Here is a 27,188-nt window from a genome sequence, read left to right as displayed (position 1 = left end):
TCCATTACTTTGAATAACACACGGGTCTTAGCGCCCATGACAAGGAGGCACAACTAGGTGCGGCGCCGAGGCCAGCAGATGGCTCTTGGCCACGACACCTTGAGGCTCCCCTTCCACCAACTCATCACCATCAATAAGACATGTATTGGAGTTCTGAGTATGTGTCTAGCTGCCTCCCCTGCAGGTTGCCCCCAGACTACTCAAATGCAACAAACACCAACATATGCTGTGGGGAGAAACCATCTTCTCCTCAACCACTAAGGCTGATGTAAGCATGGCCACTATCTGTTTTCCCACCCAGTGTGCGCCAAATGCCCAATGCAGTAATGACACTAAGTCGTTGGGGGGGTGGGGGAGGGGGCCTCAAAGGCTAAGGCTACCTGCTGGGTTAAATGGCCAAGGCTGACATGGTACTCACCCTTCCAGAGCGCAACAAATCATTGAAGTGCTTGCGGTACTGTGTCCCGGTGCGCCTCATATCATCATGGGAGCTTACAGCCTCCATGACCTCCTGCCACGCCTGCATGGTCACGTGGGGGGCCCTCCTCCTCCCATCCTCCAGAAACAAGACCTCCCGATGGTTGGACACCTCTTCCAGGAGGACAGCAAGGCAGGCATCGGAGAACAGAGGGGCACAGTGGCCCCCCCGCTAGCCTACCCTGCAGCCTCACCCCCTCCTCCTCCTCTGCCCTCACCCCTTGTGGTGCCCGGTCACTGGCCTAAAGGAGGCTGCCTGGCTGTTCTTTATACAGACTGCCGGTTCCCCATTGGAACCGGCGGTCTGAACATGCCCGCCGCCAATTTAATTTTCCCGATGAACACGGGAGTCTGAAACGCGCTGGGCGGGCCTTAATTGGCCCACCTGTGCAAAATGGCAGCGCGGCGGGGATTAGCTCCCCGCCCGCCGCCGATTCGGTCGGGTCCGCCTGCCCAACAAACGAAAAATTCAGCCCATGATTTTAAAAATCACATTTCCACCATCAATTGTTTTTTTGCCTTTTGTTTCTCTCCCTTACGATGTCCTTTCCAATTTGTGGACTGAGAAACTTGTTTCACTTTCTGGATTTACATTTTATGCTTAAAATTGATTTATCCCAAGATTTCTGCATCAAACACAAGAAAACCTTTCCTATAAATAGCACTCAAGCTTTGGTTCCTTTCATTAGTACTTAGCTTCTTGCATGTTTTGTTATTGTAACGTGCGATTTAAGCACATGGACTTCAAGAAGGTTAATAAACAAGGTTCCTTTATTCCACCGACATCAAAGTTGTATAAACTCTCAAGGGAAAGCATAACTTCAATAAAGAAACTATTTACAGAGAATACTCACAGCCTGTTTTGACACAGCAGTTGCTAAAGGCTGAGTTGTTTAAATCCCAGAGGGAAACTTGAACAACTGTTCATAACCTATATTTTCAATTGGTATGTTTGAGATGCAGATCTGACTTCAGAAATAAAACTACGAAGCCTCAAGAGGTTTATTATATAAAACTAAATTAAACATTTATTAATTTAACAACAAATTAAACACATGCACATGTCTACAAATTACTACCATAATAACTTTTAAACAAATCCCCAAATTTAATCGCCCCCAGGCAAATCATCACCAAGGCAACAATAACCCATAGACTTTAAACAGACACCAGGCAAAGCACATTTGACCTTACGAATTCAAAATGAGTTTCCTTGCAATTTGGTTCCTTTGCAGACACAGTTGTGGGCTTACAGGCTGGTTAGATCTTACATGCCTCTGACATGCACACACAAAATTCCTTTCTGTTTATTCCTAGCTTCCTCTTTGAATTTTCTATTGTATACTAGGCTTTTAATGTCACATCTTCTAACAATAACATTTCATCCCACTAATTTTATTAGTAATATAAATGCATTGCATGGCGTCTCCCAGCTAGGTGCAAGATTTTACGCATTCTTTTGAATGCTTTATTCAACAAATGCAAATATACCCTCTACCTTACTCGAGATTAAACTTACTGTTTACCCAGTTAACATCTCAAACTACTAGTCTTCAAAGCAACCCAGACTAGCTGACTTTAATACAATTAAGACACTCACAGATACACACATAGACACCACTATGCTCTATTTAAAAAAATAATTTCCAATAACATTATAGACATTAATATCGCTTCATGACACAGCCAATGCTCCAGGTTTCATTCTGATTGAAGGCCTCAACTCTTCAATACAGGAACTCACCAGGCTTGATCTGCTGCTTCAGCTCCTGGCTGCAGTCTCTCTCTCTTTCTCTGTCTCTCCATCTCTCTCTCTCTGGTTCTAGCCACCCTCGGAATCTTCAAACTGTCATTTTCATGGGCTTGGCTCCTGCCACACTGCCACTCAAACCCTGGACGTGTCCTTGCTGCTTTCTGTCTCACCTCATGGCATCTGGCTCTGCCCCTCAGCTAGTCAAAGACACTGCTCCCTGCAAAGATGCCTTCCTGTTCCTCTGCTCGGTGCTCTCCCTCACCATTGCCACTTGCTGTTGGGGGCCCCACTACACACTTCCCTGTGTGAGAATTGCCATCCCAGCAACTAGACATAGCACATGGTGACTGTTTACTGAGCAAGCGCATGATCAGCAGGTTCAATTGAGTCACAACAGCCAGCATATTTGAGTCTACATTGGTGGCATCATTCCCTTCGTGCATCACCGATCTAGGCAAACGGAATGGGTTGGAATGATATCCAGCATTTGCTCAAGATGACCTACTCGGCCGCTTTTCCGAATTGGTATTTCCAATAATACCCAGGCTTTGCGATGTGTCATCAACATGGGGCCTAGATCAGTCATGTCTCCAGGGACTATATGATCAGCAGCACTGGTTGCTCCAGTTGTAGCCTCCCTGCCTGACATCTCTGCATCTCCTTCTGGCACCAGAGTCGGACTCCTCATGCTGGATGCATCCCCCAGAATCCCTGATACATACATTCTAGGATTCGCCATCGCTATCCAACCTCTCTTCACGCAGAACACCATTGGCTGCCGCTTCAGGTTCCACTATACCACTAAATTGGCTACTTGTCCCCACACCATCCGCCACTTTTGACATCGAGCAACTCTCCTCTGGAAATGGTTTTTTGAGGTTGCCCTCCAGCGACAGGTTTGATGTCACAGGTGTGACTACCAGTATTGAGCCGCTTCCCTGCTTTGGCCAAAGTACAATTTTCACAGTTCTGGTAGTAATTGGCATATCGGCAGCCATCCCTGGCCAATAATACTACCTTCTTTTCAGTGTAGCTATCTTCTCCGACACTTGGTGTCCCAATGATCACGAGCTGTGGTCAACACTTGACGCTTGAAACTGCCAGGCAGGATGAGTTGCTTCACTTCTCTCCCATTGTCATGAATAAGCCAATAGAGAACTCTGCCCTCCTCCCCAAATCTCTTCTAGCACCTCAGCAATTTACATGCTTGTTTGGTCTCCTTCATTAGACAGCATCAGCTCATTGGACAATTGAGTCTTCTAGTAGAAGTGAAACCTACTGATGTCTTCATCGACCAGTTGAAGCAGCTCTAGTATTTTTGAGATGGATGGCAAAAGTGATACTGTATGTCGCTCTACCCCTCTGGATTGGGTTTGGGTCTCCCTCATAAATACATCCATGATACTTTGATGACTCCCTGGCAGAGTTCTACAGAGGATTGGGGTGTGAAGGCATGGCATCAGCCATGATCCTCTCTGAACTGACAAAAGTCAGTTGCCTTCCATGTTCAGTCTTCTGGCTGAGGGCCTCAGTGTTTCCTCCTCTTGCCGAGTCTGTACCTTCTCTGGTGAGTGACGTGGAATGGAGTTGTGCTGGGTGGGATTGCCATGCTTGATGTCTCTGGTGTTTGTGATTGTTGAGGGTAGTCTCATTGGAAGTGTCCAAACCTGTTACAATTTCAGCACCTATTTGGAGTATCCCTTGGGTGTGTTTGGCTGCAAGACTTACTGTAAATATAGGACAGCAAGGATTGAATTTGTGCTTGCTGTGCAGCTATCTCTTTCATCTGCCTGTTCAGCAGGAGGTCTACATCTCTGTCCATACAGACAGTCACCTCACTGATAGTGGCCGCTTTCCTGGTCTTAGGAATCCAGTCTTTCCCTATGATCCAGATGATGTAATCTTGCACATCAAAGAAGGACAGTCAGAGTTTGTCACTTTGTAAGTCTCCTCCACTCCCTCTGGATGTCTTCATCTCTCACTGCTTCAGCTAAGTGATTTTTCAGCTGCATGTCCCTGATTGATTTAAAGGAGGAATCCAGAGGACGATGCTTTCGAACAACTTCAGCTCCAGGGATTCGGAGACCAGGTCCTTTTCTTTCAGTTTGTTTGTATTTGTAAAACCTCTGAAGCTGCAGCAGGCTACTGCTGTCCCCAAAAACCCATGCCAGGACCTCAAAGGTTCGTCACTAACTGCTTTGAACATTTTCACCTCTCCCCAGTATTTCCTGCCAAACTTTCCTGCACAGATATTCCATCATGAACGCTGCCTGCTCCCTCTCGTTGGGGCCGGTGGATGCTATGACCAGCTGTGCGTCCTCGATCCAGTCCTTGGCTACCAGGTTGTTGGATATCTCTGGTCTTCCCCCAGATCTGCCCAACTTCCTACCCATCAGCAAGTAGAATATCTGTGATAGGATATTCCACCCTTCTCCTATGTTAAAAGAGGGCACACTGGAACTCACTTTCTCATCACTACTTTGACTCTCAGCTTTATTCTGTGAAGCCTGCGCCTCTGCTAGAGCTGCAGCTACTTTGGCTTCCCTCACTGATAGGTCCAGTTTCTGTTCATTCACCTTCAGCTCTATCTCATCTCAGCCAGGCGAGTTTCCGTTTTGCCCACCATGATCCAATGATACCAAGAAGTAATGTGGGCTTTAAGCACACAGACTGCACGAAGGTTAAAAAAAAAAGGTTGCTTTATTCCACCGGAATCAAAACTGTATAAACCCTCAAGAGCAAGCAAAACTTCAAAAAACAAGCTATTTACAGAGAATATTCACTGCTGATGCTCCAGACCTGTGTCCTATTCATGGCCTCGGCTGCTCAATGTAGCGATTCACCAGGCTTGATCCTCCAGGCTTCAGTTCCTGGCTGCTCTCTGTCTCTCTCTCGCTCTCTCTCTCTCTCTCTCTCTCTCTCTCTCTCAGACTCAGGGGTGCTGTCAGTCAGTCTGACTAGGTCTCCTAATCCCCTTCCTTGCTCTAGCCACCCTTAGAAACTTCAGGCTGCCCTATTCATGGCCTTGTCACCTGCCACACCGCCACTCTCAAGTACTGGATTTGTCTTTGTTGCTTTCTCCCTCGCCTCATGGCATCTGGCTCCACTCCTCAGCCTGTCAATGTTTTGTCTTGAGTTCGGGTCTTCGATGAGTTTCTTTAGGGTTTTTATATTACCCTAAGAATGCTACTATAGGCTGTTATTCATAAAAACCATTCCTGTTTATTTACAGATATGTATGTACATCTCAGTGCTACAAACACAGTTCTATTTCTTGCTTCCCAACTGTTCGCAGTCTCTTAGTAATGTGATGTTGCATCATAGTCACATCAGTTTCAGGTGCTTCTGATGTTAACCCTTTACTCTACAGTCAAAGACACTACTCCCTGCAGGGAGGGGCCCACAGTGGCTGAGCAGTTCCCCTGCTGCATGCTCCAAGAGCTAATGAGTTAAAATAATTAATTTAGACCAATATTAACAGTGCTAGACACAAGAAGAACAAGCTAGGCTACAGGTCTTTCCACATATACTCCATTTCGAGAAAAGTTCTAGAGTCAGTAGATCACAGAATCACAGTGCAGAAGAGGCCCTTCGGCCCATCGAGTCTGCACCGACATGTGAGAAACACCTGACCTACCTACCTAATCCCATTTACCAGCACTTGGTTCATAGCCTTGAATGTTATGACGTGCCAAGTGCTCATCCAGGTACTTTTTAAAGGATGTGAGGCAACCTGCCTTCACCACCCTCCCAGGCAGTGCATTCCAGACCGTCACCACCCTCTGGGTAAAAAAAGTTTTTCCTCACATCCCCCCTAAACCTCCTGCCCCTCACCTTGAACTTATGCCCCCTTGTGACTGACCCTTCAATGAAGGGGAACAGCTGCGCCCTATCCACTCTGTCCATGCCCCTCATAATCTTGTACACCTCGATCAGGTCACCCCTCAGTCTCTTCTGCTCCAACGAAAACAACCCAAGTCTATCCAACCTTTCTTCATAACTTAAATGTTTCATCCCAGGCAACATCCCGGTGAATCTCCTCTGCACCCCCTCCAGATCTAGATGAATTCTAAGGATTTATTTCTGGAGCATGGTAAACGTCAGTCAATTAGTTTGTTTAATATTTGTAAGTTTAAAAGATCCCTAGTTAGCTATGATTTTTCTTACACTTTTTTTAGTTCTGTTACATTGTCAAAGGTTTCATATGCACAGCATTTATCCCAATTTCAAAATGTTGACAGATTTAATTAAGTACAAGCTAGTAGTAAGAGGAACTACAAGTCAAATTTTGGTTAAATATGCAAAACATTTCCTGTGGGTAGAATCTTAATGAATAGTATTAGTATGCTGCAAGCTATTATGTAACACCGTTAAATGTAAAATGATACATTTTATTAAATTTATTCTTATGAGCTTTAAAATGCTAATGCCCTTGAGAGCCAACAGAGAAAATAACCTGGAGTCACAGTCAGAAATAATTTGTTTATTTAGAAGGAAAATAATCACAGTTGATGATTTTTCTTTAATTGGAATCCCTGGTGGAACTAGCATCGTTCTATTTATTAAAGTATATCTATTAATCAATTCTGATTATAATATGTTGAAATTAATAGCTGCCCAGGAGTGTTTCTCCAGCTAATGGGATGTTCCCATCAACCATGTCCCATTTATTGTCATAAACTGTAAACCAGTTGAATAAGCAGTGCCTCATTTTCCTTCTCCCAGAAAGTCGCAAAATTTAGTCTCAACTGCCTAACACATGTCTACCTACAGTACTTGGGTGAATTTTATCAATCTCTGATCACTAGTCGCACACTGTGGTTGGAGTTCATAAAATCGGGACATATGAGGCATTATTTAGGGCTAAATAATGAGGATGCATCAACAGCTTGCCCAGCCTCAGTTAGCTGTGAAAATTCAATGATATAACTTTGGCTCCTTAGTTTACTAGTTGTGGTGAGGCTCCACCCAGAGCATGAGCCTCGATTAGAAGCTGAGTGCAAGTGGAGTCCTGAGGGTTCACGCGTTGAAACAAGTCTTTCCAAGAGCTGTTTATTTCTTGCAGTTTCTGGTTCTCTTTCTACAATTTACTCCATAACTTTGGTGATTTTACGTGAGGAGTCACCTGTTTTTGCAGTTTTGGATTCATTCCCCCACCTATATTTCTCTTTATTATTCTTGGTTACTGCTGGCTTTGACATTGCACCTTACAAAGATGAAGATGGGAACGGGTGTTCCTTTGGGGGTTCCAAGTGTGTTGCACAATTGAGGTGAAGAAAAAGATATCACGAGATGCAGCTACAATCATCCTTTAGGTGTTTTAGCTGTACCCAACACTCAAGCATCTACATCTATGTGTCAAACAAGTCCTACTTTTGCCACCTTAACTGAACAAGACAGGCTGCCATCATTTGCACAATGATCAGGATTCTGATTGCCTCTTCTCTCGCAAGTAAGATTATCACAAAGTATAGCTTTCATATTTCCACTTTCTTCAAAGCCAACTTGACAAGTATTATGTTTGAAATCCTGCTGCTCATCCTGTAGCCTCATCCAGCTACATCTTGGTGACAGCAACAAGTTTCTTTCTTCACATTGAATGGTGAAAAGAATGTCGCTCGTGCCCCTAGCTGCACCAGGCAATAATTCAAGGGGAGCATCATTGAACATGAGTGCTGCCCTTGCTTTTTGTGAATTCACTCTAAACACCTCCTGGTTGTTTCAAGTTTCATTTCTGCATTGGCCTTTCCACTAGTAGACTTTAGATCTCACCCTACAGGTGTACATCAGATTCACTGCCCAGCCTGGAGACTCAAAACCCACAAAGAAAAATTGAAATTGGAGAATTTGACCCATTAGCTTTACTTCGGGTTTCGCACACATAATTCCAGACCTAACCATCAACACCCACCCCCTCCCCGCCCCATCCTTCCCTAGCTCTGAACCAGCCTTTGCATTAATATCTAGGCCCTGACGTCAGTGTAGAAAACATTTGTATTTAGCTCAAGAACTATGCAAATCCACTGGGTTCTGAGGACCCCAGTTTAAAAATATATGAATTAAGTGGATAAGTTTTATCAAAGAGCAATGATATCTTATCCTTACCACCCTGAATGCAATATATTATAATTCATAATATCAAACTTTGTATGCACAAGTATGGAACAGTATTTATTACAATCTCTTGAATTGGGGAGAAGAGTTTCCAGTATTTATTTTGGTAATAATTATAGTTTTGGGAAATGTTGGGCTGTAGCTTTAAGAATAATCCTGTGCTATAAGATCACATGACCTGTGTAAACCAATGTGTTAACAACATGGGGAACCTCTACAGACAGATCACTTCTTTAGTTATGGAGTTTGATGAACGCATGTAGTTGCTATTGCTGTCATGGAAATAATGTCAAATGTTTCCACTAAGAAAAGTTGTCTGAAGATCAACTCTGTAACAAACTGGTGACGAGGATAAATCAGAATCAGCGCTGTACCTCGTCCAGCAATTGTATCTAAGATCATTAAAAATAACAGAAAATTTACTCATCCAAAATGCCAGTTTGGCAAAATTGATCCCTTTGAGCCAGCCACAGATGATTGGTCTCAGCATATAGAATGTCTTGCGTTCTTCTTTCATGCAAACAAAATCATGGGAGAAGAGAAGAGGAGAGCGATTCTCCTGAGTACCTGTGGGAGCAAAACCTACAGTTTGGTTTAAAGCTTGACGGCCCCCATTGCCCCAGATTCGAAGACTTTCAGTTAATTAGTAGACTTCGTTAAGGGACATTTTCAACCCAAGCCCTCAGTCACAATGCAGAGGTTCAGGTTCAACTCACGAAGTAGAGCCCCGGGGAAGTCAATTGCTACCTACGTGGCAAAATTAAAACAACTAACGGACTATTGTGATTTTGATGAAACCATGAATGACATGCTCAGAAATCGTATAGTATGTGGCATGCAGGAAGACACTATTCAGCGAAGATTGCTGGCTGAAGTGAATCTTGATTTTTAGAAAACGTTAGAAATAGCGCTGGCGATGGAAAGTGCTGTAAGAAATTCACAAGCAATTCAAGGGGTGCAAAATGACGCAGCACAAGTGGCGAGAAAACCCAGGACTCTGCCGTGAAGCAGGAAACAGCCCCCACTAACCGAAAAATGAGAGGAAACAGCTTAGCAACTAAATCGAAAAATAACTTTCAGCGACATGGAAACAATCAGTTTCCTAGCGATTGGCAATATAAAAAAGTAGAACATTATTTTTGTCACAGAAGGGGACACATAATAAGACAGCACAAAGCGAGATTTAAACAGGCTTCCAAACAACAAACGAAGTCCAATGAAGTTTATAGTGTAGAAGAGCCTGAAACAACCAATTCAGACATTTATTCATTATTCAACATGAAAGTTGGGAAGACAGAGCCAATATTTGTTACAGTGCAAGTGAATTGTAAACCATTAAAAATGGAAATAGACACAGGAGCTTCTACCACTGTAATAGAACACACTTTCAGATAGCTAAATAAAAGTAATCAATTAAATTTGGAACAATCATCTGCCAAGTTGAAAACAGACACAGGCGAAGAAATCCAGGTGAAAGGTATCACCAGAGCAGCTGTTCATTATAGAAACCAATCGGCATATCTGGTATTGAAAGGCAGAGGACCAAACCTTCTAAGGCGAAATTGGTTAAGGGAAATCAACCATGATTAGCCAGTAAAATTTCAAAAGGAAGCTGGAAGAGTTCCTGTCTCGAAAAAGGAACAAGGCAAGGTATTGCATAAAGAGTCTGGAGAGTCCAAGGACTGCAACAGGATGAAAAAGGAGTGTGTAATTATTCAACAACCTGAAGAAATGAAGACTGTCTTAAAAACGACATGGAAGAACAGCAGAAGAACCTCAAGGAGATCCTGATGAATGACAGCGTTCAAGACAAAGTGAGTAACCTTCGCAAAGGAAAGGAAATCCTGTTGAAAGACCTTCACATACTACAAGATTCCCTCAGGTCAAAGTTTGTGCCTCTGGAAAAGTACAAAAATAAACAGGAAAAATTTGACAGCTCTCTGAACAAACTGAAGAACCAGTTGGCAGAGAAGACATAGCAATGTTCAAGTTTCCAGGAGGAAGCCAACAGATACAAGAAAGAGACAGAAGAGCTGAAGAATCAGCAAAATGAAGCTAAAGAGGCCTTGAAAGCAAAAATCATAGAACTTTCCAAGAGGCGAGCAAATAATGACATCTTGGGTGACTCAACTACTGAACTAAGACAAATTGAGATTGCACCTGAGGGAAGCCTGGGTGACAGTGAAGTCAAAAGGAAGGCCGCGAATAAATTCTGTGGTAAAGAGAAGAAGATACATAGAAGAAAGCTGCAGAATTACTGATGTGGCGCCGTCTTCAGACAAGACTGAGCCTGATCCCAATTTGGAGAGGAAGGTGGAGAAAAGTCAAGGGAACCAAAAAGCGACTCATGAGGCAGAATTTTTTGTCCCAAGGGCGGGCACACACCCCACCCGAACCGGAGTGAGTGCGTGATGATGTCGGGTGAATGTCCCTATGTCATCGCGCACTAGTGCAATGTTTCACTCAGTTGGCACACACGGCTGCCAGAGCAGTGCCAACCATTAATTAACAGGCCACTTAAGGCCCTTAACAGCCCAATTGACTGTGATATTACCTCGTCCGTGCGATTTTCTGCTCATCGCACGAGCAAAACGGCAGGCAAGCAGCCGACATTTTCACAAACCTCATTCAAGGGTGGGATAAAAAGGGTCAGCAGCATTGCCAGTGTGAGTAGTGAGTAGTTTTGGAGATAGTTTGCAGCTAGTTACTTGTTGATACTTGGCAGCTTCATCTCTGTTCGGGGCTTCATTCTTAGCATTCCCAGGCCTCATATTAGGTCTCATTGCAGTCTGCCAGGACACCAAAAGGATTCAGACTGTGTGGACCCTTCCAGGTATCAGACAGCCACCTTTTACCCTGGTAATGGGGATTGTGGTCTCCGCTGGTGGCACCTCCTCTGAGAAGCAAGAGAGGGGCAGAAGAGAGAGAAGGCCAGGTGTCCCAATGCTTCTTCCAGGGGAGGGACCTGTGGGAGGAGAGGCGCAGGCACAAGGGGCAGAGGGAAGTCCTAGGCGGAAGGGGCCACAGAAGACACCACTATCCTGCTGCCAGGGCTTACAGGTGGCGATGCAGCTACCTCAATATGTCCGAGGTGCAATGCCAAAGAAGGCTCCACTCTCAAGGGAGATCGTGACCTCCATTTGTCAGATGATTGGGCCTGAGATCAGCTCCGACTGTGTGGGTGGACACCCCATGTCAGTGGCTCTGAAGGTCACAGCGGCCCTCAACATCTATGCCCACGGCTCTTTTCGGGACTCAGTGGGGATTTGCGTGGAGTCTCCCAATCAACTGTCCATAGTTGCGTCAAGCTGGTGACAGAAGCTCTGTTCAGGCTGGCACTGACCTTTATTCTTTACCGTACGGAAGAGGCCAGCCAGGCTGAGCGAGCCAGAGGCTTCGCAACGATTGTTGGATTCCCCCGCATCCAGGGTGTACACATGTACACATGTGGCCATCATGCAGATAGTGTGTGACCACAGGATGCAGATTCTGCAAGTCCGTGCAAGGTACCCTGGCAGCTCCCATGATGCGTACGTCCTGAGACACTCCCAGGTACCGAGGCTCTTCAGTGCTCCAGCAAGACTGGATGGATGGCTGCTGGGTGACAATGGCTATCCGTTGAAGAGATGGCTCATGACGCCTCTCCATCACTCAGAAACAGAGGCAGAGAAGCATTACAAGAGCTAGGCCTCCACAAGGGTGGTGGTAGAGAGGACCAAAGGTCTCCTCAAGATGCGCTTCCAATGCCTGGACCATTCAGGGGAGCACTACAATACCCCACAAAGCGGGTATCACTGATCGTGGTTTCATGCTGCGCTCTCCATGATCTGGCACTGGCAATGGGTACCCACTGGAGGAAGAGGATCTTGATGCAACTGCACAGGCCACAGATGATAAGTCCAGTAGTGAGTCCGAAGATGAGCATGGTGAAGGGAATGCTGAGGGTGTGGAGCCAGACCTCGGTAACCTCCTGGGAGGCAGGGACACCTCGATCCAATGCTACCAAAGATCAACTTCAAACGCTGATACCACAACAAGATATTGTTCCACCTGTGACCATTACGGAAACACTGGTTCCTGCTGAAGATGTTTAACCGAGGACAGACATGCCTGACCCCTCTATTGGAGCAGAAGACACTGAACTGCAAGTGCCTAATGAGGTACCTGATAATGCGGTTCCAGAGAATGTGTTTCCTTCAGGAGAATCTGAAGTCATGGGGCTGCGATGTTCCACATGGATCAGGAAACCACCTGAAAGACTGAACTTGTAATTTCATGACCTTTGTAAATATTGTAATATCAGCAGATAAATATCCTTGTATGTACAGAATGTACAGAAAAGTTAAAGGGGGAGGAATGTTGTAATTATAGTTTTGGGGAAATGTTGGAATGTAGTTTTAAGAATAATCCTGTGCTGTAAGATCACATGATCTGTGTAAACCAATGTGTTAACAGTGTGGGGAACCTCTACAGAGAGAGAACTTCTTTAGTTATGGCGCATGATGAATATGTGTAGTTGCTACTGTTGTCTTGTAAATAAAGTCAAATGTTTCCACTAAAAAAAGTTGTCTGAAGATCAACTCTGTAACAATTTTTATAATATGCAGATGGCATTAACATCATGCAATCATAAATACTAAGGGCAGTTAAAATCTTGCATTTAACTTAGTCTGGCAGGTGAATGGCTTTCATTCTTAGTGATGGATGGAACAAATTTCATTTTTTTAATTGAAAATGCATATATAAAAAACCACTGGAGCATAATGTCAGGTATATCTAGATTCTATTATAAAAGCAGGGTGTTCAACTCGAGTTCTTTTTGCTCGATGCAGCCAGTGATTAATTAGTTTACTTAAATGTCAGTAAATGTCTACAGGAATTGTCATTCGTAACTGAACCTGTATAATTGGGTTTCATTACCAGTAATTAATGGCTAGACTTCGATGTCAAGAACAATTTTCATCTAAAGTTGTTGCCTTTTGACTAATGACTTACCCAAAATATCTTTGCTTGGAATGCATTTTGACAGGTTTTTAATTTGAATATAAATGACAAAATAATGTGACCTCCTTTGCAAAATTCAAAGTAGTGCAGTGAACTCTTCCGAAATATTAATTATCTTTAAGTTGTTTTTCATGTTATGTGCTTAGTAGGAAAGTGAACATTTTCATTTCATATAAGTTAATTAAATATTTTTGAAAGCCATTCCAGTTATCAGGAAATTAAATTATGAGGAATGATTTTTTTCAAACTATTGTAAGCCTAGAAATAAATAGTAATTCCCACTTTGTTCTTAGTGGTCTAAGAACCTCTGTAAGGAATCAGTAATCCAGTCTTGCTGCAGTCCTTATGACATTAACTGTAGAATATCTTAAATGTTATATCAGGGCTTTGAACACACTGCAGCAGTGTGTAAAATGCTAACAATGAAGTACAAGGATAGATAGTTTCAAATTTCTTCTCACGTCTTCAAAACATTAGTCCCATGCATTGTGTTGATGAATAATTCATATTAACTTGATAGTTGGAAGGTGAACAAATCCCTGTGGCCAACAAAAATCAGCTAGAGATCTTACCAAACACTGAAAGAAATAAAGGAAAATGTACCAAAGAGGTTAAGGGACAAGTTTATAGCTGGTCAAGACAAGAATGAAGTGTTGCAATTTATTTGGTTATCAGCAGAGACCTGCAAAACATTTGTGATCAAATTAGTATACTTAACCAATTCCATCATCTCATTCATTCCCCCCCCCTCACCCCACCCCACCCCCCCCAACCCCGCATGCCTTCCCATTCCGTCCCATGCTGCCTCATCTTTCTCTCATGTCAGTTCCATCCTATGTTATTCCATCCTTCCCATTCCATTTCTCACATGCCACCCCCTTCCTCCCATGCCATTCTCATCCCATGCCATTCCATCTTTCCCATGCACCCCTCTGATGCCATTCCCTCTTTCCCACTCCTCCCATACCACCCCCATTATGTCATTCTATCTCCCCCATTTCATCACCACCACACTCCAAACCGTACAGTAAGGGTAACTTTGCTGTTGGGCTCGCCTTAGCTTCTGCTGTTTTTTTCTTGACAACCCGCACCTCTCTTCCCCACCACCATCCCCCCCCCCCCACCTCGCTGGCACTGCTACCACTCATTGCATGAGCATGCACCCCACTTGCCTCTGTGTACCAGGCTCCACCCACAAAATCAGCCCATTTGCCAATCAGAAAATTGCAGACAGACAAAAACTGCTCATTATTGCAATAGATATTTGGGACGAAATTGATGTTTGGTGAAAGTATGTAATGAGTATTAGTGAATCAGCAGCCTGCTTTACACCATCACAAATATTTTTTCATTGTAGTCAGTGGATAAAAAAATCAACATGGTCTAAAAGGGACTACCAATTTTCTCTTGCTCATTTTGCTCCAAAAACACAAGTATCTAATTATTGCAGATTAGCATATTTATCTTGGTTGACAATTAGTTTGTTTTTGAAAACCATGATTGTGAAAGGTGGCTCAAACTAACACACACTGGAATAAATATTTCAGCTTCATCGAATTAAAAAATGTTCTAAATTTTTAATTCTACCTGTACAGTGTCCTTTGAGCTGGCAGAACAAATGGGAGGGACCTGAAGACCCAATGCAGTACCTTAGAGGATCGGTAGCTCGTGCACTTGCAATACAGGTAAATATGGATATTGCTAAGAGATGGGCTTTGTTTTAAATATTTATAGCTGTGGCAAGTGTTGTTTTTAGCCAATTCCAGCACATCAAGTGAACAGAATGCCTCTATGGATTAAGCACACTGCATGTTTTTCTTTTCTTCAATTTTGCCTTGTATCCTTTGTGCTAATCGTTAATAAATCATGACTTGCAAATTACTTCACAGGTTTATTGAGGAGTTGCCACAAGTTTTCTCATTATACTCTGGTTAACACAGTTGCATGATACATAGTTAAATCTTCAAAAGACGAGGTTTGATAGCTTCTCAAGAAAACAATGCTGATGTTTTAATAAACCTACAGAAATATGTGGCTTAAAGAATATTACTGTATTGTGTATTGTGTGTCATTTCAACACCGCCGGATATTAATAAACACAGGAGGTTCAGACAATGCCACAATGCATGAGGCTAAAATTGAACAGTTTTATTGTGTCAGTGCCAGAGCCTTTTAACTTTATATTTTATTTCTTACCACATTTATCGATGGAATTTGTCAAACATTAATTATCTCTAACTCTGCCAGCCCTTAAGAACTCTCTATTCCCCCAACTCTAGCCTCTTGTGCATCTGTCTGCCTTTGTCCCACCACTGCACCTTTAGCTGTTTAGACCCTACTCTTTGGAATTTCCTCCCTAAACCTCTCCCCACCACCCTTTCCTCTTTTAAAACCCTCCTTAAATCCCACCTCATTGACTCATCTTTGGGTCCTCCTTCCTACTATCTCCTTTGACTCGGTATCCATTTTGGTCTGATTATACCCCTGTGAAACACCTCAGGAAGTTTTTCAGCTTTAAAGGTACTATATTAAAGGTGCTGCGTGCCATATTGTCCCATTCCCGCTTCATTAATTATGCGGACACAGGAAACACGCCGTCTCGCTGGTGGGCAGCCTCCGATTTGCCCGCAACGCCGTTACCTCACCACTTCCACATTTAATCTGCAGCTGCACACACACTTCTCATTTCTTGCAGCCCAGGACTGTTCTGGCGAAGACTTGGCCCCAAAAGCCAAGAAGAGTGCAGCTCCCCAATTCAGTGATGCATCCCTGGGACACCTTCAGGATGGCATGGAGGCATGTCCTCTACTCCCGCTCTGGCTGCCGGAGGTCCATCAACCTCACCACTCTGGCTTGGGAGGTGGTGTAGAGGTGGTCATTGCCAATGCTGCACATAAGAAGTCGGCCATCCAGTGCTGAAAATGGATGAATGATCTCATCCATAACGCCAGGATAAGTCAACCATCTAAGCTCACACACTCACAAGGCCATCAGACATTTACTGGTATCTCACTCACTGCCAGCTCAAGGGACATCATCACTCACTCTCTCACACATGCCCTCACATCTCTATCTGGCCTCATTTCATCTGGAGACTGCCTCCTCAGCCCTCACCATCAGGAGGCCACTTGCACAGATCAACATGTGTCCCCACACACTTGGGGATACCCCCCTTCCCCAGTACAGCCTCGCCTTGCAGCATCTTCCCTTGCCTGAGGCCACTTCTCCCCCTTCCCCAAGCAAGCCCTAGCCCTGCAGCTGTTGAAGAGTCACTCCCACCTTATGGCTGGCCTGGTAGATAGAGACCTGCCCGCGAGCCCCCCTAAAAGTGATGTGGTGCTGCCTACGAAGCCTGGCACTGATGACCAGGAGTGCTGGCTGAAGCAAACCCGAAATCCTGAGTGCAGTGCAGCTCACCAGGTGCATGTTGCTTATGTACTGATGTGAAACATGTTGGGCATGCAATCACGCTGACATGCCCAGATGATCCCACGTGGTGGGATGATTCCGGCGAGCAGGGCTTATAATGAGGTGCTAAAGTTTTGAAATTATATTCCCAATGTGCGATGTTGGGAAACACAGCCCGCTATTGATGGGTGGAGTGGATGATCACAAACTAGTTTCACAATTGCGTGAAATTGATCTTTGGCCTTCTCGCCATATTGTTCCCCCCACTGTCCACCTGGCCTGCCCTGATGCCTGATGCCAAAGGGGCCGGAAAATCTCAGCCTTAGACTTTCACCACAGAACTAGGGATCTATGAGTAACTGTCAATCTAAAAAAAACTTTGCTCATGAGTTAACCTCAGATTAACCTCGGTACGTGTCTACATGAATGACTTCTCCACAGGCTGTGACATGAAATGAACAGCAGAATTAGTGTTGAAAAGCAGAATATTGCACATGTTGGCAATCTGAAATAAGAACAGAAAATGCAATAAATATTCAGCAGGTCAGGCAGCATCTGTGGAGAGAGAAACAGTGTTAACGTTTCAGAAATGTTAACACTGTTTCTGTCTCCATGGATGCTGCCTGAGGCTGAGTGTTTCCAGCATTTTCTTTTTTTATAGCAGAATTAGTGGGCTGGATTTTACAGGTAGGTGTGGGGAGGCATACTGCTCCTCACTCCTGCTGCCCCGGAAGGAAAGTCAGCCCTGAATTTAGACAGTGTTACCCCTCAGCCATAACTCGCTAGGGCGTCTTATCGAGGTAATTGTGGTACTTCCACCACTGAAATGGAGGAAATCCCACCAACGAGAGCTGCCAGCTAATCAGATTGGCCAGCAGCTCTAGCAGTCCTAGCAGTGCCAGAACTCGATAGTGGGCACTGCTGGGACTGCTAGCAGTCCGCAGTGTCGTGGTCCATTATGGTCTGCTGCCACCATATATGTTGAGGGTCTCGATGTAGATCTCAAGAGATCTCTCTCTATGCTATCCAAGCTAAGCAAAACATTGAGACTGACAATGGTTCTGGTTGAACATAATTACATGAAGTTTATTACTTGCAGCAACTATATACAGCTTTGTACGGGTCTTGATCTAACCTGGGTCCTAACTGTTATTTAGGTTGATTACTTGACTATATACCTTACTCATAACCATAAAGTCTTACAGATACAGAGTCACAGACAGTGGCAATCACAGGCAATAGTGAACATCTAACATGGAAGCTGTACCTTTAATCCTCCAGCCTTACATATGGTGATATCATAGTCATGTCACTATGCTGCTTCTTAAAGGTACATGTCATTGTCTGCATTGGCATGCATATAATATCACAACATCCCCCTTTTCCCATTTGATAAAAAGAAAAACTTCTTGAGAACGTAAATAACAGTGAATATCAGGCATAACAAGATTGAGTCATGGTATAGAGTCTTTACGCATGAAGATAATGTTTTAGCGGGCGGATGACACAACCGTATCTTGTTCTGGTGTAGTTTTCAGGGTGTTGTGTTGTGTCCTATGGTTTTGCCTTCACAGCTTGTGTTTCTTGGTTGTTCATCACAGGATCATTGTGTCTTACAGTTGGTACTTGTATGGTCATCTGCGACTGAAATAACACTCTCTGTCACTGAGTCATTGTCAGCCTGATCTGCCTGTGGTTCAGCATGTGCGATACGAATATGCCAAAGGTTCCTTTTGAGGAACTGTCCGTTTAGCATCTCAGCCTTGTATGACCGTGGCAGTGTGCACTTTCATAGTAGCTTCCATTGTACCCACGTCTTTGTGTGGTAATCGGGTATGCGCATGCTTTGATCACATTCAACTGTGTTAACGGTTTTGCTCTCTGGTCATGCTACTGGGATGTCCTCTCCATTCTAGTCAAATATCATGAGCTTCTGTCTGGATTGGGAGTAGATAGGATGGGAGAGTGGTACAGGCTTGCCTCCCAAACATCAAATTGGCAGGTGAGGGTAGACCGTCTCCCTGTGGTGTGGCACGAAGATTGAGCATGGTAATTCAGAAATCTTGTTTGATTGCCTTACACTTTAGAAGTGTTGCTTTCACCGTCTTGATCAGGCTTGTCCAACCCATAGCCCTCAAAGCCCCTCCATGTGGCCCCTGGAATGATTGTTGAAAATGCCGGTAAGACAGCTCAGTGAGTTTGAAGATTTTTTCAGGACCCTGCTCCTCCAATCACAGCCTGTTTTTCTGCAGCATTTGCTGCTGATAGACTCACTATTGAGCCTATCAGCATCAAACATGGGAGAGAAACAGACCGTGATTGGAGAAGCAGAGAACACCGGCAACTGCGAATATTTAGAGAGAGAGAGAGACTCTGGAGTGCACGTTCACCATGCCTTCCCGTGCCTGCTGGTGCTCTAGCCTGGCTCCTTTCCCCGGCTCTCCCCCAGTTCCTGCCGCGATCCTCTAGCTCTCAGCAAACCCTTGTGGGCATCCATGTTCGATGTGTGTTTGTGTGTGTAGGAGGGGAGAGTGTGTGTCTGGCCCTCTCCCAGTCTCAGGGTGCTCGTTTATCCTCATCCCCACACATCAACAAGCACTCTCAAATTGGGTGAGTGAGTGAGCACCCTGAGGATGGGAGTGAGCTGGAAACACACTCACCCTTTCACACTTGAATGGTCATTTTCTTTTTTACCCATTTTTTAATTATCAATTTATTGTTGTGAATTTTTTGTTGCTCAGTAAGTTTTTTCTTATCATATATCTTTTTTAAAAATTCACATTTAATGTTTACCAAACCTTACCTTTCCAAAATTTGCTCATTGGTCCCCCCCGCCCCCCCCCCCCCACCCATGTGTGAGAAAAATTGAAATGTGGCCTCCCCACGAGAAAAGGTTGGACAAGCCTTGTCTTGATGGTCCATTCTGCTAACTCGTTGGACTGAGGGTAGTGTGGCGAAGATGTAATGTTTCACACCCCATTTTGTGTATTGAGGACCGTTACCTGAGACAATGGTTTCAGGTGCAACAAACATGCTGAAAACCCTGGTGAGTGTGTCAACAACCATTAATCTGGTTGTGTCCTTGATTTGGCGAATGAAAAGGAATTTGGTAAAATTGTCCATTACCAAGACGTAATCTTCACTGTCTAGATGGAGTAAATCAGTAGCTATTTTTGACCATGGGACAGAGGGGACTTTGTGTGGTAACAATGGCCCTTTGCCCTGCTGTGGTTCAGATTCCTCTTCAAAGGTTTCTTCCGGGCTTGATTGGAGGCCCTGGGTCATGGACTCCGCCAGCTGTTTCCCAGATGTGCCTGCGGAAGAAATGGGAGATAATTAGTGCATGGCAGTGACCTGTGAAACAGGGTACATCAGTCGCAGCATGGTCGTCTGATGGATGTTGCACTGCTGGTTCCTCACTTGGTAGAGCACTGCCAACTTCACTGTAAGCACAGGAACAGACCAGATCATTACCAGCCAGCTGGAAGGCTCTGCCTTCAAAGTCCGTGAGGACCTTGATTTCAGACATTCCTCCACCGGCTTGCGACCTCTCCCTCTTGTTGTGTGCCAGCTTGTCCTGAATGAATAGAGATAGAGAGAGTGTAAGCAGGACGCTTGTGAGGCCAGATGATAAATATGCCTGGTATGTATGGGTAATGATGGTCCCATAGACTGGATGAGGGCAATGAAGTTGTGTATGTTAGAGTGAATGGTGATGCCCCTTGAACTGGCAGAGTGAGGGCCCTGTGGATGTGTGATGGGTTTGTATGTGTGTGAGTTGAGAGTGATGAGAAGAGTGACTTACCCTGGCGAAACGGAGGAGATCATTCATTCTCTTGCGGCACTGGGTGGCTGTCCTCTTTTGCAGGGCTTTGGCACTGACCACCACTGTCACCGCATCCCCAAGCTGGATTAGTGAGGTTGCTGCCCATCTTGCGGCCAGAGCGGGGGTAGAGGACACCATGGCGAGCCTCCACTGTGTCCAAAAGGCGTTCGGGGGACAGTCTTTTTGCCTTTCAGGGCCATGTCTTTGCAGCAGTCATGTGATGGAAGCACTGAGATGTGTGCACGCGGCTACAGTTTAAATATGGCGCCCGGCGTGATGAAGCAGTGAGGTGATGATGTGGTGGGTCGCCCACCCCATGGAAATGGCGTGTCTCCTGGGAAGGCATATTTAATGTGGTGGGTTTGGGATGATACGGCGTGAAAAGCCGCCATAGAGGCCGGCGGATAAAACGTCATTTTACCCGCCCACTATCGCACTTACTGCAAATCTGGGATGATTCCACCCATTATTTCTCCCTCTATTTCGTTTGTGCAAACTGTTACAAAGTATTTCAGAAACTACCCTCAGGCACTACGTCATTTTTAATGGCTCAATCTCTCTCTGTAGCCTTTGCTTGCTTCTGAAATATTTGAAGAAGGTTTTACCATTTTCATTTCATTTTGCTTGTGTTCTCTGCACCTCATTAATATCTTTGCAATTCTCTGCTTGTCCCATCCTGTTTCTTTCATGAGCGTTTTAAAATTTTACCTGCTTTCTCCTTTTGCGCCTTGTCTTCTGTCATACCTCTCCTAATTAACATGCTTAACACTGAATTCATGAATATATTGCATTTGCATCTAAAAAATATATTTGAAATAGTTAAGATTTTCTTCTTCATCCTTTCCGCTAAATAGGCTCATTAGCTTAATGTTTCATTCATCCCATAAACTCTCAAAATTTGCTTATTGAAATCAAGCTTGTTAAACCTTTCTTTTATGTTCCATCCTCATCTCAAACAATATTATGTTTACTAGATTCCAAATGATTCCTTAATATTATATGATTCGCCAACCTCTCCTCAGCAATTAATACCAAATTTATAACATTGCACTCTCCCTTGAAGATTCCATCACATGCTATTCTAGAAATGAATCCTGCATATTTTCAGTAAATTCCAGTTCTTATGCAGTTTGTGCATGCTGAACATCCTAATCAGTATTGCAAAGAGTGAAATTTCCCACGGTCACAGGTGAGCACCTAACATTTGTGTTCCTCTGCTGAGCTAAAAAATCAAAAAATGCATATAGTTAATATCTGAGGCAACTGTACACTTCCATTGGGTCCCGGGATCAACCTCTGCTGGCTCATGGTCGACTTTCCACCCCTCTTCAGCCCTCTGAATCAACAGAACAACTTCCACCAGTGTGCCTCTTCAGACAGTTCCTGAATCCACTCCCTGTCCATAGGTGTCCTCACTACACAGGCACGCACTTCAACAACAACTTGGATTTATGTAGCACTTTTCACATAATAAAACATCACAATGTGCTTCACAGAATTTGACAACAAGCTACACCCACAGATATTAGAGCAGATGACCAAAAGTTTGATCAAATAAGTAGATTTTAAGGTGCATTTTATAGGGGAAAGAAAGGCAAAGAGGTTTAGTGAGGGAATTCCAGATCTTAGGGTCTTGGCAGCTGATGGCATGGCTGCCAATGGTGTAGAGATTATTGTCATCTTGGTGCTTCCTTTAGCATACATGTAGTGAACGTCATCCAGAAGTAAGCAGAATAGATGAATCATGACGTCCATCAGCATGTAATGTGACCTTCCAATTGGCACATGAACTATCCTTGATTCCTGCCCTGGCTGCAGTCCAATTGTGCCTGGCGTCTCACCTCATGTAGCTACCACCTCAAATCTATCCTCTAAGAAATGTGCAGTGTCAGTATCTGAGTTGGTGACTCTTAGTGTCAAATCAAATGACAGTATGTCTTCATTATCACATGTGGGATGTGAGAAAGACAATTGCGTATGATGACATTGTCATCTTCGATGGATTCAGTCCCATTGTTGGCCTCAGCCCCAGCAATGAGCGTTCCGGTAACGGCCAGCACCGTTACTCACAGACGGGCGAGCGCGCACATGATCTGATCAGGTGTAAAATCACACAAGCTGACGTTGGGCAAGCACCCTGACATCATCACGCACTCGTGCGATATTCCGCTCGCAGGCGCACGCAAAAGTCGAAAGTATGCCCGCGATAATTAAGAGGGCAATTGAGTCCATTATGGTGCAATTGTCTGCTACTTTTCGTGGCCCGTCGAACCTTATAGTTGGCAGACGGGCAAATCAGCCAGGCGGCCTTTACGTTTTCATCAAACCTCATCCAAGGGCGGGATGAAATTTCCGTTAGGGAATAAAATAAAAATAAATATCTGGGGACAGCATTTTTATGAGGTATGCTTTCAGGAGCTTGATGGTGATGCATGGACATTTTTTTGCAGCTTTTTACAGCTTTATTTCATTATTTGCAGGTCTGTAGCTCCCTGAGGCAGCTGTCTGCCTTCAGGGAGCTCTCTCGCAGCCCTCACCCACACCCACAGTGACATCATCGCCTGTCCCCATCCCGGCAGCAGTGAGTTTTTCAGTGTGCGATTTATGCTGGCTGGCCATTAATTGGCCAGCCAGCATGAAATCGTGGTCGGGGGCTGATCACAATTGGGTGTCCGTATCCCAAACACTCCTGGGTTCTCCGATCGCATGCGTCCAACGATCGAGAAATTCAGGCCCATCGCTGTATGGGGGTTAGAGCATGCAGATGCACTTTGCCCCCTCCAGTTAGACCCTGCTGCTTCCAGCTGAGTGCAACTTTTGAGTTTCATCAGGGTGTGAGCAAAGGAACCTGGATTAGGGGAATGTCAGAGAACCTTTAAAGCTGCAAACTTGCTTCAGTTGGGATCATTCCCTGCAGGTAGTTTGCTGTTCAGAGGCCTGTCAGTATGAATCATTCCTGAGACTGGTTTTACTGAGACAGAAGGAAAAGGAACTGGCAGCTGATCGTTCCTTGGAGTTGACCCGGGTACATTTTGTTCAGGCAGCAGTTTTCAGTCTTACAGCTTCAACAGCTCAGAGCCAGCAGTGAATTAGAAACCAGGGGCTGGATTTTACACTCCCCTGCCAGTGTGCTTGAAGTGAGGGGTCAGGGGTGTAAAATGCAGCCACCTTCCTGCCCACCCATGACCGATCTCCCATTTATGGGGTTCAGGGGCCTGTGGAGGCTTCAGGCAGTCCATCCATCCTTGGGCAATTGAAGCCCTTAAGTGGCCAATTATTACTGCAATTTTACCTGTGGCAGGGAGAGGCCCATGTCAAATGGGTTGCCAACAGCTTTTACTGGGCAGACTGGTGTTAGGCAAGGGGATGGAACCACCTTGGGGTGTGCCGATCGGAGGCACCTTCCCCTGCAGGTTTTACCCCCTCTTTAACCCTCCCCTCAAAACTGGCTTCCCCACCCCCGCCCGCCTTGCTGGGGTCTACCAGCCAGGCCCCAGCGATACCTCTAATTTACCTTCAGCCCAGCTCCACAACCACCTCTTCTTCGGAGACTGCCTTTAGTCCCAGCATTGGGTACTGCTCAAATCTGACACTGATGGGACTGCAGCACTGTAGGCTAATCAGATTAGCTAGCAGCTATCCAAGGCAGGACTCTCTCCCCAGATGGGGACAGAAGTCCCACCTCAAAGCCAATTAATGCCCCACCGTGTGTAAAACGGCTGAAGGGCAGCCAGCTCTTTCGTGATTCGGTTCCCGACTGACATTTTAGTCAGGGAGGGTGAGGAACATGGCAACCCATAAAATCCAGCACCAGAAATGGGAATGCAGCCCTGATGTACATAAAGGTAGGATACTAGAGGCAGGATTCTCCAATGAGGTGTCTCCCATATTGTATGGAAAGTTGGACAGTTACTGCATGTTTGAACCACCTCCATGTTGTGTGTGGGACGGGAGGGTGAACAGCCTCATTTAGTCAGAATGATTCATACTGACAGCAGTCATGGTCCATATCGGTACCAATGACATAAGTAGAGAAAGGGATGAGACCCGGCAGGCAGATTTTAGTGAGCCAGGAAATAAACTAGCAAGCAGGATCGTACAAGTAAGCTCTGATTACTCCCAATGCCATGTGCTGGTGAGTTTAGAAATACGAGGATAGAGCAGATGAATGCGTGGCTGGAGAGATGGTGCAAGATGGAGGGCTTTAGATTCCTGGGGCATTGGGACTGGTTTAGGGGGAGATGAGACCTGTACAGGCCAAACAGTTGTACCTGAACAGAGCTAGGACCAATATCTTTGCAGGCTTGTGCTATTGAGGAGGGTTTAAACTAACTTGGCAGGGGATTGGGAACTAGAATAAACATTAGAGAGGAAAAACAAGGCACAAAAATAATTAGGAGATAGCATAAGAAATAGTGAGGTATTAGGTGGAATCAGCATAAGAGAGAATGTAATAAGGTCTAAATTAGGTTCACAGTGCAATGTACGAAATAGGAGCTGAACTAGGCCATTCAGCCACTCGAGCCTGCTCCGCTATTCAGTAAGATCATGGCTGATCTGTTTGTGTTTTGAATCCCACATTCCCAATAAAACACCAATAACCTTTGATCCCCTTACCTAACAATAATCTACTTACCTCTGCCTTAAAAATATTCAGTGACCATACCTCCACCACCTTCTGAGGCAAAGAGATTCAAAGTTGCACAACCCTCAGAGAAAAAAATTCTCATCTCTGTCCTAAAAGGACGACCCCTAATTTTAAAACAGTGCTCCCTAGTTCTGGACTCACCCACAAGAGGAAACATCCTTTCCATGTCCAGCTTGTCAAGGCGGTTCAGGATCTTATATACTTCAATCAAATTACCCCTCGCTCTTCTAAACTCCAGTGGATACAAGTCCACTCTGTCCAACCTTTCCTCATAACATAACCCGCACATTCCAGGGATCAATCTAGTACACCACCTCTGAACCGCCTCCAATGCGCTTACACTCACTCAACCTATCTATATCTGTCTGCAACCTCCTTATGTCTTCTTCACAGCATACTTTCCTGCCTATCTTTGTGTCACCTGCAAATTTAGTTACCATGCCTTTGTTCCCTCATCTAAGACATTGATATAAATTGTAAAAAGTTGAGGCCCCAGCACAGACCCCTGTGGGACTCCACTCGTCACATCTTGCCAATCAGGAAAAGACCTATTTATGCATATCCTGTTTTCTGCCAGCCAGCCAATCTTCTGGCTATGTTAATATGTTACTCCCTACACCATGAACTTTTATTTTCTGCAGTAACCTTTGATGAGGCACCTTATCAAATGCCTCCTGTAAATCCAAGTACAATACATCTATAGGTTCCCCTTTATCTACAGCGCATATTACTTCTTCAAATAACTCCAATAAATTGGTTAAACATGATTTCCCATTCGCAAAACCATGTTGACTCTTCTCGATTGCCTTGAGTTTTTCTAAGTGCCCAGTTATAACCTTCTTAATGATCGATTCTAACACCTTCCCCACGACAGACAAGCTTAACCAGCCTATAGCTTCCTGTTTTCTGCCTCCCTTCCTTCTTGAATAGAGGGGTTATATTTGTTACTTTCCAAGGTGCAGGTAAACACAACGAAGTTGTGTTGTGATGATAACAGAGAAATGGCTCAAAAAAGGGCAGGGCTGGGTACTAAATATTTCTGGATACAAGATGTACAGTAAAGACAGGGAAGGAAAGAAAGGAGGAATGATAGCAGTATTGATTAAGGATAATACTACAATGTTAGAGAGAGAGGATGTCATAGATGGGTCAAGGATAGATTATATTTGATTACAACTTAAAAAAACAATAGAGGTACCATTAGACTACCCTAAAGACCACCAACTAGTGAGAAAGATATAGTGGAGCATGTTTGCAAGGAAGTTACAAGATGGTGAAAGACTGTAGAGTAGTTATAGTGGGGGTTGTTAATTATCCTAATATAAACTGGGATAGTAATCGTGTAAAAGACAGAGAGGGGAAAGAATTTCTAAAGTGAATTAAGGAGAATTTTCTTTTTCAATATGTTTCAGTCCAGTGAGGAAGGAGGCATTGTTGAATCTTGCTCTAGGGAATGCGCTAGAACAAGTGGATCAAGTGTCAGTAGGGAAACATTTCGGGAACAGTGATCATAGTATCATACCGTTTAGGTTAGCTATGGAAAAGGACAAAGAGAAATCTAATGTGCCCCACTGCCTTCAAACCTGTTGGTGAGGGAGCGTAAAACCCAGCCCTATGAGTCTCCTGCAAGGGACAGGGAAGTGTGTCATTAGGTGCTACGCAGCATGTTTAAATAACATGGTTGCCATAGTTGAATAGCTGGCAGTTTATGAATGCTGTGGGATGTGGGTGTGAAGTTTATAACAGTACTAAGTGTGTGAGGGTATGGTGAAGCATTTGCATGTTAGGTATGAGTCCTGACTGATAGAGATTACTGGTAGATGAGTGGTGGACGTGGGGTGATTTGAGCAGTGGCCGAGGCTAGTGTAGCAGTTGGTAAGGTATGGCATTTGAAAATGCATTTACTGACCTTGACCTTCATGTGAGGTCATTGACCATCTTGGGGCACTGCATTGAGA

At 44.6% G+C, this 27,188-nt stretch overlaps 1 protein-coding gene across 2 annotated transcripts in view; it reads left to right on the top strand.

Annotated features, from left to right (window-relative positions):
- The window catches only part of dync2h1 (dynein cytoplasmic 2 heavy chain 1), a 766,235-nt gene that overhangs the window by 684,954 nt on the left and 54,093 nt on the right, over window positions 1–27,188 (top strand). For both annotated transcript variants that reach the window (XM_078545532.1, XM_078545531.1), the window contains exon 86: window positions 14,944–15,033. In XM_078545532.1, the coding sequence (XP_078401658.1) occupies window positions 14,944–15,033 (90 nt within the window). The remainder of the gene's footprint in view (window positions 1–14,943; window positions 15,034–27,188) is intronic.

This window comes from Cetorhinus maximus, chromosome 7 (assembly GCF_964194155.1).
Source record: "Cetorhinus maximus chromosome 7, sCetMax3.hap1.1, whole genome shotgun sequence".
NCBI lineage: Eukaryota > Metazoa > Chordata > Chondrichthyes > Lamniformes > Cetorhinidae > Cetorhinus > Cetorhinus maximus.
The sequence above is the reverse complement of the archived record's forward strand: the minus strand, read 5'-3'. Positions and strand labels throughout refer to the sequence as shown.